This window comes from Dendrobates tinctorius, unplaced genomic scaffold (assembly GCF_039654945.1).
Source record: "Dendrobates tinctorius isolate UK_male_01 unplaced genomic scaffold, ASM3965494v1 ptg000449l, whole genome shotgun sequence".
NCBI lineage: Eukaryota > Metazoa > Chordata > Amphibia > Anura > Dendrobatidae > Dendrobates > Dendrobates tinctorius.
The window spans coordinates 1361221-1384590 of record NW_027362111.1 but is presented as its reverse complement, the minus strand read 5'-3'; the positions used below and the strand labels follow the sequence as shown (position 1 = coordinate 1384590).

At 49.2% G+C, this 23370-nt stretch overlaps 1 protein-coding gene across 7 annotated transcripts in view; it reads left to right on the top strand.

Annotated features, from left to right (window-relative positions):
• The window catches only part of ATP2B2 (ATPase plasma membrane Ca2+ transporting 2), a 660007-nt gene that overhangs the window by 362288 nt on the left and 274349 nt on the right, over positions 1 to 23370 (top strand). For all 7 annotated transcript variants that reach the window (XM_073564311.1, XM_073564307.1, XM_073564309.1 and 4 more), the window contains one exon: positions 12221 to 12308. In XM_073564311.1, the coding sequence (XP_073420412.1) occupies positions 12221 to 12308 (88 nt within the window). The remainder of the gene's footprint in view (positions 1 to 12220; positions 12309 to 23370) is intronic.

Below are 23370 nucleotides of genomic sequence, written 5' to 3'. Positions count from 1 at the left end.
TGAATTAGTAGCGATTATCTATCAAAGGCGTATAGTTCGATTCTTAGAGCATGGAGACAGATCTAAATAATTTCATTTATTTTCCGAAAGAGGACAGTGATTACAGATAAAAGTTGCTATAAAATTGAGACATAAAATATGTACAGTACAGGTATAAAATAAAAGTGGAGAAAACAAAGAGATTACACTCACAGTTCCATATTGTTCCTTAGGCAGACCATGCGGCTTTAAGGGAGGAGGAGCCACACGTCTCCATTCATCTGGAGTTCTTGTCAGCACGGACTCTGCAGCTGTTCTGAGCTGGTTTGCCCAGGAAATGCCTTATAGACTTTCCTATGTGACATCACGGAGAGGTGCATTCTGGGTTGATCCCACCTCTCTTATCCAAGTTATGTTTTGGCTACAAAACTTAGATTAGCTATAACTTTATGGGAGAAGCTGGTATGGACTCATCAGTGGTATCATGTTTCCCAGCGTAATGAGCCCATCAAGAAAACATCAAACATCTATGCGATATGACCGTCCATTTGGGCGCAAATCATATCTCATGTTCTGGGCAGGGTGGAACTTCGAAAGAGACACGGTATCGAAGCTGGGACCGCTCAGGTTACAAAAATATGATTTTCATATCTCTACTGGGTATGGTTTTCGTAATATGACTTTTATGTTTCCCATATACCGGCATACAGCCTGTGTTTTTCCGAACAAAGGGATCCCTTCCCCCTGCTCTTCGAGAGGAAGTTGGTTTAAGGTTTCAGAGCTAGCCCAGGCAGGGGGCACTGGTCAGTGTGCGAGTGAGCCATGGGCGAAAAGAGGAGGGGGGAAGGTGCTGCATGAGCTGACAGCCTGCATTGGCATAGAGGGCTGGATTTTTCTGGAAAGTTACAACAGAAAACATCATATTTTGTAGACAAAACCCCATACCTCACAGACATTGTACATCACAGATCACACAGCGTCATTACACCACATGGCGATCACACAGCATCATTACACAACATGGCGATCACACAGCATCATTACACCACGTGGCGATCACACGGCGTCATTACTCCACATGGCGATCACACAGCGTCATTACACCACATGGCGATCACACAGCATCATTACACCACGTGGCGATCACACGGCGTCATTACTCCACATGGCGATCACACAGCGTCATTACACCACATGGCGATCACACAGCGTCATTACACCACATGGCGATCACACAGCATCATTACACCACATGGCGATCACACGGCGTCATTACACCACATGGCGATCACACAGCATCATTACACAACATGGCGATCACACGGCGTCATTACACCACATGGCGATCACACGGCGTCATTACACCACATGGCGATCACACAGCATCATTACACAACATGGCGATCACACAGCATCATTACACCACGTGGCGATCACACGGCGTCATTACTCCACATGGCGATCACACAGCGTCATTACACCACATGGCGATCACACAGCATCATTACACCACGTGGCGATCACACGGCGTCATTACTCCACATGGCGATCACACAGCGTCATTACACCACATGGCGATCACACAGCGTCATTACACCACGTGGCGATCACACCACATCATTACACCACGTGGCGATCACACGGCGTCATTACTCCACATGGCGATCTCACAGCATCATTACACCACGGGGCGATCACACAGCGTCATTACTCCACATGGCGATCACACAGCGTCATTACACCACATGGCGATCACACAGCATCATTACACCACGTGGTGATCACACAGCATCATTACACCACGTGGTGATCACACAGCATCATTACACCACATGGTGATCACACAGCATCATTACACCACATGACGATCACACAGCGTCATTACTCCACATGGCGATCACACAGCATCATTACACCACGTGGCGATCACACCACATCATTACACCACGTGGCGATCACACGGCGTCATTACTCCACATGGCGATCTCACAGCATCATTACACCACGGGGCGATCACACAGCGTCATTACACCACAGGGCGATCACACCGCATCATTACACCACGTGGCGATCACACAGCGTCATTACTCCACATGGCGATCTCACAGCATCATTACACCACGGGGCGATCACACAGCATCATTACACCACGTGGCGATCACACAGCGTCATTACTCCACATGGCGATCTCACAGCATCATTACACCACGGGGCGATCACACAGCGTCATTACTCCACATGGCGATCTCACAGCATCATTACACCACATGGCAATCACACCGCATCATTACACCACGGGGCGATCACACAGCGTCATTACTCCACATGGCGATCTCACAGCATCATTACACCACATGGTGATCACACAGCGTCATTACTCCACATAGCGATCTCACAGCATCATTACACCACGGGGCGATCACACAGCATCATTACACCACGGGGCGATCTCACAGCATCATTACACCACGGGGCGATCACCCAGCGTCATTACACCACGTGGCGATCGCACAGCATCATTACACCACATGGCGATCACACAGCATCATTACACCACATGGCAATCACACGGCGTCATTACACCACATGGCGATCACACGGCGTCATTACACCACATGGCGATCACACAGCATCATTACAACTCATGGCGATCACACAGCGTCATTACTCCATGTGGCGATCACACAGCATCATTACACCACATGGCGATCACACGGCGTCATTACACCACATGGCGATCACACGGCGTCATTACACCACATGGCGATCACACAGCATCATTACAACACATGGCGATCACACGGCGTCATTACACCACATGACGATCACACAGCATCATTACAACACGTGGTGATCACACAGCATCATTACACCACGTAGTGATCACACAGCATCATTACTCCACATGGTGACCACACAGCATCATAACTCCATGTGGCGATCACACGGCGTCATTACTCCACATGGTGACCACACAGCGTCATTACACCACGTGGCGATCACACAGCGTCATTACACCACATGGTGATCACACAGCGTCATTACTCCATGTGGCGATCACACGGCGTCATTACTCCACATGGCGATCACACAGCATCATTACTCCATGTGGCGATCACACGGCGTCATTACACCACATGATCACACAGCATCATTACTCCATGTGGCGATCACACAGCATCATTACACCACGTGGTGATCACACAGCATCATTACACCACGTGGTGATCACACAGCATAATTACTCCACGTGGTGATCACACAGCGTCATTACACCACATGGCGATCACACGGCGTCATTACACCACATGGCGATCGCACCGCGTCATTACACCACATGGCGATCACACAGCGTCATTACACCACATGGCGATCACACAGCATCATTACACCACATGGCGATCACACGGCATCATTACACCACATGGCGATCGCACAGCATCATTACACCACATGGCGATCACAGAGCGTCATTACACCACGTGGCGATCACACTGCGTCATTACACCACGTGGTGATCACACAGCATAATTACACCACATGGTGATCACACAGCATCATTACACCACATGGCGATCGCACCGCTTCATTACACCACATGGCGATCGCACCGCTTCATTACACCACGTGGTGATCACACAGCATAATTACTCCACGTGGTGATCACACAGCGTCATTACAACACATGGCGATCACACGGCGTCATTACACCACATGGCGATCGCACCGCGTCATTACACCACATGGCGATCGCACAGCATCATTACACCACATGGCGATCACAGAGCATCATTACTCCACGTAGTGATCACACAGCGTCATTACACCACATGGCGATCACACAGCGTCATTACTCCACATGGCGATCACACAGCGTCATTACACCACGTGGCGATCACACAGCATCATTACACCACATGGCGATCACACGGCGTCATTACTCCACATGGCGATCACACGGCATCATTACACCACATGGCGATCACACAGCATCATTACTCCATGTGGCGATCACACGGCGTCATTACTCCACATAGCGATCACACGGTGTCATTACACCACGTGGTGATCGCACAGCATCATTACTCCATGTGGCGATCACACAGCATCATTACACCACATGGCGATCACACGGCGTCATTACACCACATGGCGATCACACAGCATCATTACAACACATGGCGATCACACGGCGTCATTACACCACATGGCGATCACACGGCGTCATTACACCACATGGCGATCACACGGCGTCATTACACCACATGGCGATCACACAGCATCATTACTCCACGTGGCGATCACACAGCATCATTACTCCACATGGCGATCACACAGCATCATTACACCACGTGGCGATCACACGGCATCATTACTCCACATGGCGATCACACAGCATCATTACTCCATGTGGCGATCACACAGCATCATTACTCCATGTGGCGATCACACAGCATCATTACTCCACATGGCGATCACACAGCATCATTACACCACATGGCGATCACACAGCGTCATTACACCACGTGGCGATCGCACAGCATCATTACACCACATGTGATCACACGGCGTCATTACACCACATGTGATCACACGGCGTCATTACACCACATGTGATCACACGGCGTCATTACACCACATGGCGATCACACTGTGTCATTACTCCATGTGGCGATCACACCACATCATTACACCACATGGCGATCACACCACATCATTACACCACATGGCGATCACACAGCGTCATTACTCCACATGGCGATCACACAGCGTCATTACACCACGTGGCGATCACACAGCATCATTACACCACATGGCGATCACACGGCGTCATTACTCCACATGGCGATCACACGGCATCATTACACCACATGGCGATCACACAGCATCATTACTCCATGTGGCGATCACACGGCGTCATTACTCCACATAGCGATCACACGGTGTCATTACACCACGTGGTGATCGCACAGCATCATTACTCCATGTGGCGATCACACAGCATCATTACACCACATGGCGATCACACGGCGTCATTACACCACATGGCGATCACACAGCATCATTACAACACATGGCGATCACACGGCGTCATTACACCACATGGCGATCACACGGCGTCATTACACCACATGGCGATCACACGGCGTCATTACACCACATGGCGATCACACGGCGTCATTACACCACATGGCGATCACACAGCATCATTACAACACATGGCGATCACACGGCGTCATTACACCACATGGCGATCACACGGCGTCATTACACCACATGGCGATCACACAGCATCATTACACCACGTAGCGATCACACGGCATCATTACACCACGTGGCGATCACACGGCGTCATTACACCACGTGGTGATCACACAGCATCATTACACCACGTAGCGATCACACAGCATCATTACTCCACATGGTGATCACACGACGTCATTACACTACATGGCTATCACACGGCGTCATTACTCCATGTGGCGATCACACGGCGTCATTACACCACGTGGCGATCACACAGCGTCATTACACCACATGGCGATCACACAGCATCATTACATCACATGATCACACAGCATCATTACACCACATGGTGATCACACAGCGTCATAACTCCATGTGGCGATCACACGGCGTCATTACACCACGTGGCGATCACACAGCGTCATTACACCACATGGCGATCACACAGCATCATTACATCACATGATCAAACAGCATCATTACACCACATGGTGATCACACAGCGTCATTACTCCACATGATCACACAGCATCATTACACCACATGGCGATCACACAGCGTCATTACACCACATGGCGATCACACAGCATCATTACACCACATGGTGATCACACAGCGTCATTACTCCATGTGGCGATCACACGGCGTCATTACTCCACATGGCGATCACACAGCATCATTACTCCATGTGGCGATCACACGGCGTCATTACACCACATGATCACACAGCATCATTATTCCATGTGGCGATCACACAGCATCATTACTCCATGTGGCGATCACACGGCGTCATTACACCACGTGGCGATCGCACCGCTTCATTACACCACATGGCGATCACACAGCGTCATTACACCACATGGCGATCACACAGCGTCATTACACCACATGGCGATCACACAGCATCATTACACCACGTGGCGATCACACAGCGTCATTACACCACGTGGCGATCACACAGCGTCATTACTCCACATGGCGATCACACAGCATCATTACACCACATGGCGATCACACAGCATCATTACACCACATGACGATCACACAGCGTCATTACTCCACATGGCGATCACACAGCATCATTACACCACGTGGCGATCACACCACATCATTACACCACGTGGCGATCACACGGCGTCATTACTCCACATGGCGATCTCACAGCATCATTACACCACGGGGCGATCACACAGCGTCATTACACCACAGGGCGATCACACCGCATCATTACACCACGTGGCGATCACACAGCGTCATTACTCCACATGGCGATCTCACAGCATCATTACACCACGGGGCGATCACACAGCATCATTACACCACGTGGCGATCACACAGCGTCATTACTCCACATGGCGATCTCACAGCATCATTACACCACGGGGCGATCACACAGCGTCATTACTCCACATGGCGATCTCACAGCATCATTACACCACATGGCAATCACACCGCATCATTACACCACGGGGCGATCACACAGCGTCATTACTCCACATGGCGATCTCACAGCATCATTACACCACATGGTGATCACACAGCGTCATTACTCCACATAGCGATCTCACAGCATCATTACACCACGGGGCGATCACACAGCATCATTACACCACGGGGCGATCTCACAGCATCATTACACCACGGGGCGATCACCCAGCGTCATTACACCACGTGGCGATCGCACAGCATCATTACACCACATGGCGATCACACAGCATCATTACACCACATGGCAATCACACGGCGTCATTACACCACATGGCGATCACACGGCGTCATTACACCACATGGCGATCACACAGCATCATTACAACACATGGCGATCACACGGCGTCATTACACCACATGACGATCACACAGCATCATTACAACACGTGGTGATCACACAGCATCATTACACCACGTAGTGATCACACAGCATCATTACTCCACATGGTGACCACACAGCATCATAACTCCATGTGGCGATCACACGGCGTCATTACTCCACATGGTGACCACACAGCGTCATTACACCACGTGGCGATCACACAGCGTCATTACACCACATGGTGATCACACAGCGTCATTACTCCATGTGGCGATCACACGGCGTCATTACTCCACATGGCGATCACACAGCATCATTACTCCATGTGGCGATCACACGGCGTCATTACACCACATGATCACACAGCATCATTACTCCATGTGGCGATCACACAGCATCATTACACCACGTGGTGATCACACAGCATCATTACACCACGTGGTGATCACACAGCATAATTACTCCACGTGGTGATCACACAGCGTCATTACACCACATGGCGATCACACGGCGTCATTACACCACATGGCGATCGCACCGCGTCATTACACCACATGGCGATCACACAGCGTCATTACACCACATGGCGATCACACAGCATCATTACACCACATGGCGATCACACGGCATCATTACACCACATGGCGATCGCACAGCATCATTACACCACATGGCGATCACAGAGCGTCATTACACCACGTGGCGATCACACTGCGTCATTACACCACGTGGTGATCACACAGCATAATTACACCACATGGTGATCACACAGCATCATTACACCACATGGCGATCGCACCGCTTCATTACACCACATGGCGATCGCACCGCTTCATTACACCACGTGGTGATCACACAGCATAATTACTCCACGTGGTGATCACACAGCGTCATTACAACACATGGCGATCACACGGCGTCATTACACCACATGGCGATCGCACCGCGTCATTACACCACATGGCGATCGCACAGCATCATTACACCACATGGCGATCACAGAGCATCATTACTCCACGTAGTGATCACACAGCGTCATTACACCACATGGCGATCACACGGCGTCATTACATCACGTGGTGATCACACAGCATCATTACACCACATGGTGATCACACAGCATCATTACTCCATGTGGCGATCACACAGCATCATTACACCACATGGCGATCACACAGCGTCATTACACCACATGGCGATCACACAGCATCATTACACCACATGGCGATCGCACCGCTTCATTACACCACGTGGTGATCACACCACATCATTACACCACGTGGCGATCACACAGCATAATTACTCCACGTGGTGATCACACAGCGTCATTACACCACATGGCGATCACACAGCATCATTACACCACATGGCGATCGCACCGCGTCATTACACCACGTGGCGATCACACAGCATCATTACACCACGTGGCGATCACACAGCATCATTACACCACATGGCAATCACACAGCGTCATTACACAACGTGGCGATCACACAGCGTCATTACTCCACATGGCGATCACACAGCATCATTACACCACGTGGCGATCACACAGCATCATTACACCACATGGCGATCACACAGCATCATTACTCCACGTGGCGATCACACAGCATCATTACACCACATGGCGATCACACAGCATCATTACACCACGTGGCGATCACACAGCATCATTACACCACGTGGCGATCACACAGCATCATTACTCCACATGGCGATCACACAGCGTCATTACACCACGTGGCGATCACACAGCATCATTACTCCACATGGCGATCACACAGCGTCATTACACCACGTGGCGATCACACAGCATCATTACACCACATGGCGATCACACAGCATCATTACTCCACGTGGCGATCACATAGCATCATTACACCACATGGCGATCACACAGCGTCATTACTCCACATGGCGATCACACAGCATCATTACTCCACATGGCGATCACACAGCATCATTACTCCACGTGGCGATCACATAGCATCATTACACCACATGGCGATCACACAGCATCATTACTCCACATGGCGATCACACAGCATCATTACTCCACGTGGCGATCACACAGCATCATTACTCCACATGGCGATCACACAGCATCATTACACCACGTGGCGATCACACGGCATCATTACTCCACATGGCGATCACACAGCATCATTACTCCATGTGGCGATCACACAGCGTCATTACTCCACATGGCGATAAAACAGCATCATTACTCCATGTGGCAATCACACAGCATCATTACTCCACATGGCGATCACACAGCATCATTACACCACATGGCGATCACACAGCGTCATTACACCACGTGGCGATCGCACAGCATCATTACACCACATGTGATCACACGGCGTCATTACACCACATGTGATCACATGGCGTCATTACACCACATGTGATCACACGGCGTCATTACACCACATGGCGATCACACTGTGTCATTACTCCATGTGGCGATCACACAGCATCATTACACCACATGGCGATCACACAGCGTCATTACACCACATGGCGATCACACCACATCATTACAGCACATGGCGATCACTCCACATCATTACACCACATGGCGATCACACAGCGTCATTACTCCACATGGCGATCACACAGCATCATTACACCACATGGTGATCACACAGCATCATTACACCACATGGCGATCACACAGCGTCATTACACCACGTGGCGATCACACAGCATCATTACACCACATGGCGATCACACAGCGTCATTACACCACATGGTGATCACACAGCGTCATTACACCACATGGTGATCACACAGCGTCATTACACCACGTGGCGATCACACAGCATCATTACACCACATGGCGATCACACAGCGTCATTACACCACATGGTGATCACACAGCGTCATTACACCACATGGCGATCACACAGCGTCATTACACCACGTGGCGATCACACAGCGTCATTACACCACGTGGCGATCACACAGCATCATTACACCACATGGCGATCACACAGCGTCATTACACCACATGGTGATCACACAGCGTCATTACACCACATGGCGATCACACAGCGTCATTACACCACATGGTGATCACACAGCGTCATTACTCCACATGGCGATCACACAGCATCATTACACCACATGGCGATCACACAGCGTCATTACACCACATGGTGATCACACAGCGTCATTACACCACATGGCGATCACACAGCGTCATTACACCACATGGTGATCACACAGCGTCATTACTCCACATGGTGATCACAAAGCATCATTACACCACATGGCAATCACACAGCATCATTACACCACATGGCGATCACACAGCATCATTAGACCACATGGCGATCACACAGCATCATTAGACCACATGGCAATCACACAGCGTCACTACACCACATGGTGATCACATGGCATCATTACACCACATGGTGATCACACAGCATCATTAGACCACATGTGATCACACAGCATCATTACACCACGTGGCGATCACACAGCATCATTACACCACATGTGATCACACGGCGTCATTACACCACATGGCGATCACACTGTGTCATTACTCCATGTGGCGATCACACGGCGTCATTACACCACATGGCGATCACACAGCGTCATTACACCACATGGCGATCACACAGCGTCATTACACCACATGGCGATCACACAGTGTCATTACTCCATGTGGCGATCACACGGCGTCATTACACCACATGGCGATCACACAGCGTCATTACACCACATGGTGATCACACAGCGTCATTACACCACATGGCGATCACACAGTGTCAGTACACAATATGGCGGATAGTGTAAGTAGCTATAGCAGCAGAAGACTCCTTACATAATAAAACATGTCGAACAGAGCAGCTACATCAGACAATATGGTGAGCTCTGACAAGGGGACATAATAACTCACTGACTGCTATGAGGAGGCAAACAACCAGGTGGGCTGAAAATCAGGGAGAGATGATCAGCATCCATGAGGCCAAGATGGCTGCTGGAGGAGAAGGGGCAGGGCTAATGCAGAGGCTGATGGGAAACTACGGAAGCCTAGATGAGCAAAGATTAACTGCAATGAAGCAGAAAGTAAAGCTGTAATGGATAATAATAATAATCTTTATATAGCGCCAACATATTCCGCAGCGCGTTACAGTTTCCAGACACAAGTCATAAGTAAGAACGTTAACAATACAATAAAGCCCAATCAGCCGCCCCTGCTGGTGAGAGCTTACACTCTACAGTGAGGTGGGGGAGATACGGGGGCGTATATACAATGGTGTATGTACAGTGATGGTCCGGCCGTCCTGAGGGAGTGAGGGATGGAGATAGGGAATGGGCCACACGCACAGTAAAGGTACTGTCACACTCAGCGATGTGCCAGCGATCCCAATCAGTGATATGACGCGGTCAGGATCGCTGGTGCATCGCTAAGTGGTCGCTAGTGAGCTGCCACACAGGCAGATCTCACCAGCGACATCGCTGGGGACGGGGGTCGCTACTTACCTGTCACACCAGGCGATCCTGCGTCCTCCCGCCCGGCTCCACGCGTCGCTCGTCTCTCCACAGGAAGTACTGCAGGAAGCTGACGACGAGAAACAGTCCTGGACGTTCTCGCGCGATCAGCGATAACCAGCGGGGGAGCGGTCGGAGGTAAGTATCAAACACAGCGATATCGCTAGAAATATCGCCGCTACGTCACAAGTTATAGAGATATCGCTTAGTGTGACAGGCCCTTTACACATAGAATGACTGTGATTAGTGACCATGATAGCCCGCTCTGAACAGATGAGGGAGCGCCTGAAACTATGCAAATTGTGGATAGTCCTGATTTCTTGGGGTAGAGCATTCCAGAGGATAGGAGAAGCACGGGAGAAGTCTTGGAGTCGGGAGTGGGAGGTGCGGATTAGCACAGAGGTTAGTCGAAAGTCATTTGCAGAGCGCAGCGATCGGCTAGGCCGATAGACAGAAATGATGGAGGAGATGTAGGGGGGCGCCGCACTGTGGAGAGCTTTGTGGGTGAGAACAAGTACTGTGAATTGGATCCTCTAATGAATGGGTAATGAGAACATTGTCAGCAGATGGCTCTGGTGGATAAGTGATCACAATACAACATAACAGTGATTCTATGCCTCTGTAGATTGGCGTGACACCATGACTGCGCTAAAATCACTTCTTATTCTGTAGATTGAGCAAGAACGGATTGATAAAGTTTGGCCGAAGCTCCGGGTGCTGGCGCGCTCCTCACCTACTGACAAGCACACTCTGGTGAAGGGTAAGTGTCCGCTCTGACCTTCATTTTGAGCCATAATGGCCCCACTGCTCCGACATGTTCTGTACGGCATCGGAGGACGAGGGAGAGGAATCGGGCTTCTCACCCATGGGCTAATATTGGAGTGTTGTTTCCTAGTCGCACCCTACAAACATCAAGCCAAGATGAAATAAATGGCGTCCAGGCCTCCAAGGATTGGGCTTTGCTCTTTCAGGGTGTATATGGGATGTTGCCTTTAGATGAAACCTCAGCTATCAGGCCCAGAGTTCAGGAAGCTTTATATGAAGCTAGATACGAGCCCAGCCATTAAGGGCTATAATAATCCACAGCCAGTGTTATACTCATTGCTGCCCAGGGTATACTGCGATCGCTCCAGGAGAACCCGAACATTACCAGGAATGTACAGTTATAGGCAAAATAATGACGGTCAGTCTCCTGTCGCACACAAGACCACTCGGACTCCTGTGACACACGGGGCCACTCGGACTCCTGTCACACACACAGCCGCTTGGACTCCTGTCACACACACACATGGCCGCTCGGACTCCTGTCACACACACATGACCACTCAGACGCCTGTCACACACACATAGCCGCTCGGACTCCTGTCACACCCAAGACTGGTCGGACTCCTGTCACACACACACGGCCGCTCGGACTCCTGTCACACACTCAGCCGCTCGGACTCCTGTCACACACACAGCCACTCGGACTCCTGTCACACACATGGTCGCTCGGACTCCTGTCACACACAAGACCTGTCGGACTCCTGTTACACACACAGCCACTCGGACTCCTGTCACACACACAGCCGCTCGGACTCCTTTCACACACATGGTCGCTCGGACTCCTGTCACACACAAGACCGGTCGGACTCCTGTTACACACGGCCGCTCGGACTCCTGTCACACATGACCGCTCGGACTCCTGTCACACAGGGCCGCTCGGACTCCTGTCACACACGGCCGCTCGGACTCCTGTCACACACGGCCGCTCGGACTCCTGTCACACACACGGCCGCTCGGACTCCTGTCACACATGACCGCTCGGACTCCTGTCACACACTCGGCCGCTCGGACTCCTGTCACACACACACGGCCGCTCGGACTCCTGTCACACACACACGGCCGCTCGGACTCCTGTCACACACACGGCCGCTCAGACTCCTGTCACACACACACGGCCGCTCGGACTCCTGTCACACACACGGCCGCTCGGACTCCTGTCACACACACAGCCGCTCGGACTCCTGTCACACACATGGTCGCTCGGACTCCTGTCACACACAAGACCGGTCGGACTCCTGTTACACACACACCGCCGCTCGGACTCCTGTCACACACACGGCCGCTCGGACTCCTGTCACACACACGGCCGCTCGGACTCCTGTCACACATGACCGCTCGGACTCCTGTCACACACACATGGCCGCTCGGACTCCTGTCACACACACATGACCGCTCAGACGCCTGTCACACACACATGGCCGCTCGGACTCCTGTCACACACAAGACTGGTCGGACTCCTGTCACACACACACGGCCGCTCGGACTCCTGTCACACACACGGCCGCTCGGACTCCTGTCACACACACAGCCACTCGGACTCCTGTCACACACACAGCCGCTCGGACTCCTGTCACACACATGGTCGCTCGGACTCCTGTCACACACAAGACCGGTCGGACTCCTGTTACACACACACCGCCGCTCGGACTCCTGTCACACACACGGCCGCTCGGACTCCTGTCACACACGGTCGCTCGGACTCCTGTCACACATGACCGCTCGGACTCCTGTCACACACACATGGCCGCTCGGACTCCTGTCACACACACGGCCGCTCAGACTCCTGTCACACACACACGGCCGCTCGGACTCCTGTCACACACACGGCCGCTCGGACTCCTGTCACACACACGACCGCTCGGACTCCTGTCACACACACATGGCCGCTCGGACTCCTGTCACACACACGGCCGCTCGGACTCCTGTCACACACACGGCCGCTCGGACTCCTGTCACATACACGGCCGCTCGGACTCCTGTCACACACACACGGCCGCTCGGACTCCTGTCACACACACACGGCCGCTCGGACTCCTGTCACACACACACGGCCGCTCGGACTCCTGTCACACACACACGGCCGCTCGGACTACTGTCACACACACACGGCCGCTCGGACTCCTGTCACACACACGGCCGCTCGGACTCCTGTCACACACACCCGGCCGCTCGGACTCCTGTCACACACATGGCCGCTCGGACTCCTGTCACACACATGGCCGCTCGGACTCCTGTCATACACATGGCCGCTCGGACTCCTGTCACACACATGGCCGCTCGGACTCCTGTCGCACACACGGCCGATATGGTTTGCACGGAGGCTAGCTTCTGATGATGAAGTGAAAGTTTGGGTTTCTGCCATGACTACAAATATTTTACACATTAAAATGCAGAAAAAGTTATGCTTCACTACAAAACCAAGGAAAAACAACAACAAAATGGCGAAACAAGAGTCTTAGGTCTATGAACACGATACAGATTACAAGCCCCCACAAAGAGGATAGTATAGAAAGGCTGGCTGATCAGACAAACATCAGATCAATCAGAAAGCATCAGTATATATATGGGAATGACAAGATACAGACAGTGCAGCAATGTCAGAGCGAGGATCTGAGGGCACCGAATACTTTTGATTCCCGGGTGACAGTGCCCCATGAGGAGGAGTGCTCCTGAGTCCATCGGAATGCCTCTGTGTGTGGACAGGACCCAGGCATATCAGCAAACCTAAAATGGCTTCTGCAGGTATCACAAATATTGCCAAACACAAGATGGCTTCTTCAGAAGTCTTGCGTATCACCAGACTCAACAAGGCTTCCTCAGGGGTAACCATGTCACTCATTTAACCCTCTAGTGGTGCTTCAAAAGCTCAAAAATGAATCAATATACAGTGACGACCAAAAGTTTAGCATTTTTCTTTTAAAGTGTGATTCCTTCTGTCTGGTTGATGTGACGCCATTTTCCTGCTGATGAATTGAAAGTGCATGTAGTCGTCATCAGGCAAGACCTTAATTATAACTACTATGCTTTAGAATATTGGTACCACCTGATCCGACAAGCCTACAGCCTGCAATGATCCTCGGTCTACTGGACCACCGCAAGACCTGCTCTACCCTCTCCTACTGTGTCCTCACCCTCCCTGTAGACTGTGAGCCCTCGCGGGCAGGGTCCCCTCTCCTTCTGTACTTGTGTGTCCCTTGTCTTACACATGTTTACTATACTTGTCTGTGTTTCCCCTTTTCACATGGAATAAATGGCGCTATACAAATGCATAATAATAATAATAATTGGTACGGTCATTTAATGAAAGAAAATTGATGGCCAATAGTTCCGCATGGAGACAACATGGAGAGTGATTCATTGTTACAATGCCATAACCTATTATTTTGTAACATAACCTCTCGCTTTATTACTGCATCGACCGACGGGACATTGAAGCCACTCGTGTATAAGACATTCTGAGGGATCTTGCTCCATTCCATTTGCAAACCTGCAAGCAATTCATCTTTATTGCTCTGGGTACGGGCCCCAACTCGTGGCCCTAACTCAACCCAAAGGGGCTCTATAGGGTGTAAATCGGGGGATTGGCTCGGCCATTGCAACAGGAGAACATTTTTCTTTGCTAACCAATTTTTTACTAAATTGGCTGTGTGCTTAGGATCATTGTCTTGCTGAAATTTCCAGGCCCTGCCTACTTTGGTTTTATCATGTGGCCACATTACTTTCTCCAGTATATCCTTGTATATGGTAGAATTCATATTTCCATCAATTCTATGTGGGGACCAATGGTAGATGCAGAAAAGCATCCCCAAACCACAATATTGCCCCCACCATGTTTCACTGTAGGTGTTTGGTCCCTTACATCGTTATGTTTTCCTATTGGGCAGTATATATAGTGCTTGCCATAACCTGTCCACAAAACCTTAGACCAGCCTGTCTCTCCATTGGCTGTGTTCTTTAGGAAACTCAAGTTGGACCTTGGCTTCTGGGCTAGAACTCGTGCATTCAGCCCTCGTGCTCTTAGCTGGCGACTCATCGACCCCATATTCTTCCTCCATTTCGTGTGATGTCTGTACAGCACTTTTATGGACATCAGACACTGATTTTTTCTTAGTAATGTGATCAGCTTTAGAGGAAGTTTTCGGTGGTCGTCCGCTTCTAGGTGTCAGCTGCTCCATAACCTTCTTCTTCTTTCTTTATTATACGTGACACTTGTGTCTGAGAGCAGTTGTATACTGTAGCTCCTCTTTTTGGCTTTTGCCTGACTTCACGCTCAGAATAATAAGCTTCTTGACATCTAGTGATACATTTGGCTTTATCTTTGCCATGTTTAACCGAAAAACACACAAACAAAAAAAAATAAAAAATTTAGGCAAAATTCAACCACCCATGAGAAAATATGCAAAACATTTGGCCCAGCAAATTCTGAAAACTAAGACATAAAGGGATAACACAGTGTCACACACAATGTTCATCCTTGTAGCTGACTGTCATAGGCTTCCGGATTAATAAAATCACAAGGGAAATGGCGTCACCACAACCAGACAGAAGGAATCACACTTAAAGAAAATGTACAACTTTTGGTCTTCTCCATTGCACAAAGTATTAGTTTCCACCTCAGCTCTCAGTCCCCAGCTCAGGTTGTCTCCAGGGCCCCTAATACCTACTGACATCACCAGCTGGATCTCACTTCTGACCCTGTAAGGACAGCAGATTACTGCACCGAAATGTGGAAACGCGACTGAAGATGCTGTCTGACTGCAGTGTCCGGCCTCCAGATGGCTGCCACAGCCATTAATGCAGCTCATGTACATGACGCTACAACTTCAGGGCCGAGATAGCATGTAGGTGCCGTCTACTGAACCTACCACCTGTGCCACCAGCTTCAAGGCATTCACCTTCCCAGTAGCGTGTGGCAAATATGGAGCATGTATGACCATGTACCAGAGCATGAAGTAATCCAGGTAATTAGGTTTATTCTGTTACTATTGGCGTAGCAAAACCACGAGAAGCTGAGACTGACCTCAACGCTTACCTACAGGAGCCTAGGCTGCTCTATTAAGAAATGCGCCCTCCTGCCACCATGAATAATAACGTTACAGTGCCTTGCGAAAGTATTCGGCCCCCTGGAACTTTTCAACCTTTTCCCACATATCATGCTTCAAACCTAAAGATACCAAATGTACATTTTTGCTGAAGAATCAACAAGTGGGACACAATTGTGAAGTTGAACGAAATTTATTGGTTATTTTAAATTTTTGTGGAAAGTCAAAAACTGAAAAGTGGGGCGTGCAATATTATTCAGCCCCTGTAACTTAATGCTTTGTTGTGCCACCTTTTGCTGCGATTACAGCTGCAGTCTCTTGGGGTCTCTATCAGTTTTGTACATCGAGAGACTGAAATTCTCGCCCATTCTTCCTTGGCAAACAGCTCGAGCTCAGTGAGGTTGGATGGAGGTTGTTTGTGAACAGCAGTTTTCAGCTCCTTCCACGGATTCTTGATTGGATTCAGGTCTGGACTGTGACTTGGCCATTCTAACACCTGGAGACGTTTATTTGTGAACCATTCCATTGTAGATTTTGCTTTATGTTTGGGATCATTGTCTTGTTGGAAGACAAATCTCCGTCCCAGTCTCAGGTCTTTTACAGACTCCAACAGGTTTCCTTCAAGAATGGTCCTGTATTTGGCTCCATCCATCTTCCCATCATTTTTAACCATCTTCCCTGTCCCTGCTGAGGAAAAGCAGGCCCAAACCATGATGCTGCCACCACCATGTTTGACAGTGGGGCTGGTGTGTTCAGGGTGATGAGCTGTGTTGCCTTTATGCCAAATGCTCTAGGCCGCGTTCTGAAAAACGGAGGTCAATAGGCGAGGAGATGGAAATCAACTCTTCCAAGGTAGTAGGAATCTCTCTGGTAGAAAGAGCGTCTTTGATGTGCTCCGCCAACCCTCTCCAAAAGACAGGGATAAGGGCCCTATCAGCCCACTCCAACTCGGACACCAGTGTCCGAAAACGTATGGCATGCTGGCTCACCGAGAGGGATCCCTGAGAGAGTGCGAGTAGCTGTAGGGAGGTGTCGTGCGTGACCCGTGGACCGAGGAAAACCTGCTTGATGGCCATCAGCAGGTGCGCTGCGGTTCATATCACCACGTTCCCATAACGGCGTAGCCCATTCTAAAGCCTTGCCCGACAGTAGGGATATAATGAACGCCACTTTGGCCCGTTCCGTAGGGAATTGTGCAGCCAGCAGCTCCAGATGGATCGAGCACTGGCTGATAAAACTCGTGCAGGAGGCGCCATCCCCGGAAAACGTATCATGCAACGGGAGGCGGGTAACTGTCGGCGCAAGGGTAGACATGGACAAACGCACTACTGCATCCGTTAACGCCTGTACGGCAGCATCTGTAGCTTGCGCAGCTGAGAGAGACTTCTCAAGAGCGGCCACCCGGTCGCCGAGCTACTTAACGCATTGCAACAGTTGCTGCTGATCTGCCATCTCCAGCCAGACCCTGGTACTAGTATTATGTTATGAGCGGTGGAACGCACTAAATAAAATTAAAATAAAGTGCGTTCACCGCTCGGGGTCCACCGTGCGGCAGATGACAAAACCGCTGCTGAGAGAGGCAGATCACTTAAGGCGGTAATGTGCACAGGTTTTAGGCTGGTTTCACACTTGCGTTTTTTCCCCCTATATTTTGCATGGGATGCGCTTATGTGCGCATACACATGCGTTTGTACGCGTTTTTCCGCACATGCGTTTTTTTGTGGTGTGCGCTCGGGCGCACAAAATGCATCCTGTTGCATTTTTTGGGCGTCCGACTTGCCTCAAAAAAACGCATGCGCGCGCAATGCTTTTTTTTACAGCAAGACACCCATTATAAGTCTATGGGTGCGCATATGTGCGCATTGGCATGCTCATGTATGCGTTTTTTGCGCATGCGTTTTTTTGTTGACCATTAGTTAGACAATGGAATTTAGGGATTTGGGTTAGAGTTAGGGTTAGTTAACCCCTTACCTACAATGGACGTAATATTCCGTCCATGTGACCCTGGACCTAATTACCACGGACGGAATATTACGTCCATGTGACCCTGGACCTAATTACCACGGACGGAATATTACGTCCCAGCAATCAGCGGCGCCCACATGGTGAGCGCCGCTGATCGCGGCCAGGTGTCAGCTGATTATCACAGCTGACACCCGGCACAATGTGTCAGGGGCGGTCATGGACCGCCCCCGACACGTTAACCCCTTGTACACCGCGATCAAACGCGATCGCGGTGTACCGGGGGTTAAAGGGAAGCATCGGCAGGGAGGGGCTCCCTCCGTGCTTCCCTGAGCCCCCCCCGGCAGCGCAATGTGCAGCGTTGCTGCGGGGGGGCTCTTTCCCTACAGGCCCCCGGATCCAAGATGGTGACGGGGGCCTTCGGGGGCCTGTAGGGAGCTGACTTCCTCACTGCCTGCAAAGCGCAGGCATGAGGAAGTCTGCAGCAGTGCCTGTGACAGATCGCTGATCTATCACAGTGATCTGTGATGTGACAGATCAGCGATCTGTCACAGGACAGTGATGTCCCACCTGGGACAAGGTAATAAAGTAAAAAGAAAAAAAAAAGTGTTAAAAATAATTTAAAAAAAAATCGCTAAATAAATTAGTAAAAAAAAAAAAAATATTCCCCAATAAATCCATTATTTCAAAATAAAAAAAAACCAATAAAAGTACACATATTAGGTATCGCCGCGTCCGTAACAACCCGCCCTATAAAACTGTCCCATTAGTTAACCCCTTTAGCGAACCCCTTAAAAAATAAAAATAAAAAACGAAGCAAAAAATAATGATTTATTATCATACCACCGAACAAAAAGTGTAATAACGCGCAAACAAAAAGACGCATATAAATATCCATGGTACCGCTGAAAACGTCATCTTGTCCCGCAAAAAACGAGCCGCCACACAGCATCATCAGCAAAAAAATAAAAAAGTTATAGCTCGCAGAATAAAGCGATGCAAAAATAATTATTTTTTATATAAAATTGTTTTCATTGCAAAAAACAGACAAAACATAAAAAAACGACCTAAATGAGGTATCGCTGTAACCGTACTGACCCGAAGAATAAAACCGCTTTATCAATTTTACCGCACGCGGAACGGTGTAAACGCACCCCCCAAAAGAAATTCATGAAACGCTGGTTTTTGTTCATTCTGCGTCCCAAAAATCGGAATAAAAAGCGATCAAAAAATGTCACGTGCCCGAAAATGGTACCAATAAAAACGTCAACTCGTCCCGCAAAAATTAAGACCTCACATGACTCAGTGGGTCAAAATACGGAAAAATTATAGCTCTCAATATGTGGTGATGCAAAAACTATTTTTACAATAAAAAGTGTCTTTTAGCGTGTGACAGCCGCCAAACATAAAAACCGCCATAAATAGTAAATCAAACCCCCCGTTATCACCCCCTTAGTTAGGGAAAAATAATAAAACTAAAAGAAAATGTATTTATTTCCATTTTCCCATTAGGGTTAGGGCTAGGGTTAGGGATAGGGCTAGGGTTAGGGCTCAGATTAGGGTTAGGGGTGGAGTTATAATTGGGGGGTTTCCACTGTTTGGGCACATCAGGGGCTCTCCAAATGCAACATGGCGTCTGATCTCAATTCCAGCCAATTCTGCGTTGAAAAAGTCAAATGGTGCTCCTTCCCTTCCAAGCTCTGACATGCGCCCAAACAGTGTTTTACCCCCACATGTAGGGTATCAGCATACTCAGGACAAATTGCAAAACAATTTTTGGGGTCCAATTTCTCCTGTTACCCTTAGGAAAATAAAAAATTGGGGGCAAAAATATCATTTTTGCGGAAAAAAATGTTTTTTTTATTTTCACGCCCAGGCGTTATAAACTTCTGTGAAGCACTTGGGGGTTCAAAGTGCTCACCACACATCTAGATAAGTTCCTTGGGGGGGTCTAGTTTCCAAAATGGGGTCATTTGTGGGGAGTTTCAATAGTTTAGGTACATTAGGGGCTCTCCAAACGCACATGACACCCGCAGACCAATCCATCAAAGTCTGCATTCCAAAACGTCACTACTTCCCTTCCGAGCCCCGACGTGTGCCCATACAGTAGTTTTCTCCCACATATGGGGTATCAGCATACTCATGACAAATTGGACAACAACTTTTGGGGTCCAATTTCTCCTTTTACCCTTGGGAAAATAAAAAAAATGGGGACTAAAAGATGATGTTTGTTGAAAAAATACGATATTTTTATTTTCACGCCCGGTCGTTATAAACTTCTGTGAAGCACTGGGGGGTTCAAAGTGCTCACCACACATCTAGATAAGTTCATTAGGGGGTCTAGTTTCCAAAATGGGGTCACTTGTGGGGGGTTTCCACTGTTTAGGTACATCAGGGGCTCTCCAAAAGCAACATGACACCCGCAGACCATGCCATCAAAGTCTGCATTCCAAAACGTCACTACTTCCCTTCCGAGCCCTGACGTGTGCCCATACAGTAGTTTTCTCCCACATATGGGGTGTCAGCGTACTCAGGACAAATTGGACAACAACTTTTGGGGTCCAATTTCTCCTGTTACCCTTGGGAAAATAAAAAAATTGGAGACTAATTGATCATGTTTGTGGAAAAAATATGATTTTTTTATTTTCATGCCTGGGCATTATAAACTTCTGTGAAGCCCTTGGGGGTTCAAAGTGCTCACCACACATCTAGATAAGTTCCTCAGGGGGTCTAGTTTCCAAATTGTGGTCATTTGTGGGGGGTTTCCACTGTTTAGGTACATTATGGGCTCTCCAAAGGCAACATGACACCTGCAGACCATTCCATCAAAGTCTGCATTCCAAAACGTCACTACTTCCCTTCCGAGCCCCAACGTGTCCCCATACAGTAGTTTTCTCCCACATATTGGGTGTCAGCATACTCAGGACAAATTGGACAACAACTTTTGGGGTCCAATTTCTCCTGTTACCCTTGGGAAAATAAAAAAATGGGGACTAAAAGATGATGTTTGTGGAAAAAATGTGATTTTTTAATTGTACCGCTGTATGTTATAAATTTCTGTGAAGCCCTTGGGGGTTCAAAGTGCTCACCACACATCTAGATAAGTTCCTTGGGGGGGTCTAGTTTCCAAAACGGTGTCATTTGTGGGGGGTTTCTACTGTTTTGGTACATCAGGGGTTTTCCAATCGCGACATGGTGTCCGATCTCAATTCCAGCCAAAAACGTCAAATGGCGCTGCTTCCCTTCCGAGCTCTGCCATGCGCCCAAATAGTGGTTTACCCCCACATGTGGGGTATCAGCGTACTCAGGACAAATTGCACAATAACTTTTAGGGTCCTGTTACTCTTGGAAAAATAAGAATTGAGGGTGAAAAGATCATTTTTGTGGAAAAAATATGATTTTTTAATTGTACGGCTGTATGTTCTAAACTTCTGTGAAGCACTTGGGGGTTCAAAGTGCTCACCACACATCAAGATAAGTTCCTTGGGGGGTCTAGATTCCAAAATGGTGTCATTTGTGGGGGGTTTCCACTGTTTTGGTACATCAGGGGTTTTCCAATCGCGACATGGTGTCCGATCTCAATTCTAGCCAAAAACGTCAAATGGCGCTGCTTCCCTTCCGAGCTCTGCTATGTGCCCAAATAGTCATTTACACCCACATATGGGGTATCAGCGTACTCAGGACAAATTGCACAATAACTTTTAGGGTCCTGTTACCCTTGGAAAAATAAAAATTGGGGGTGAAAAGATCATTTTTGAAAAAATATGATTTTTTAATTGTACCGCTGTACGTTATAAACTTCTGTAAAGCCCTTGTGGGTTCAAAGTTCTCACCACACATCTAGATAAGTTCCTTGGGGGGTCTAGTTTCCAAAATGGGGTCACTTGTGGGGGGTTTCCACTGTTTAGGTACATCAGGGGCTCTCCAAACGCGACATGGCGTCCGATCAGAATTCCAGACAATTTTGCATTGAAAAAGTCAAACGGCGCTCCT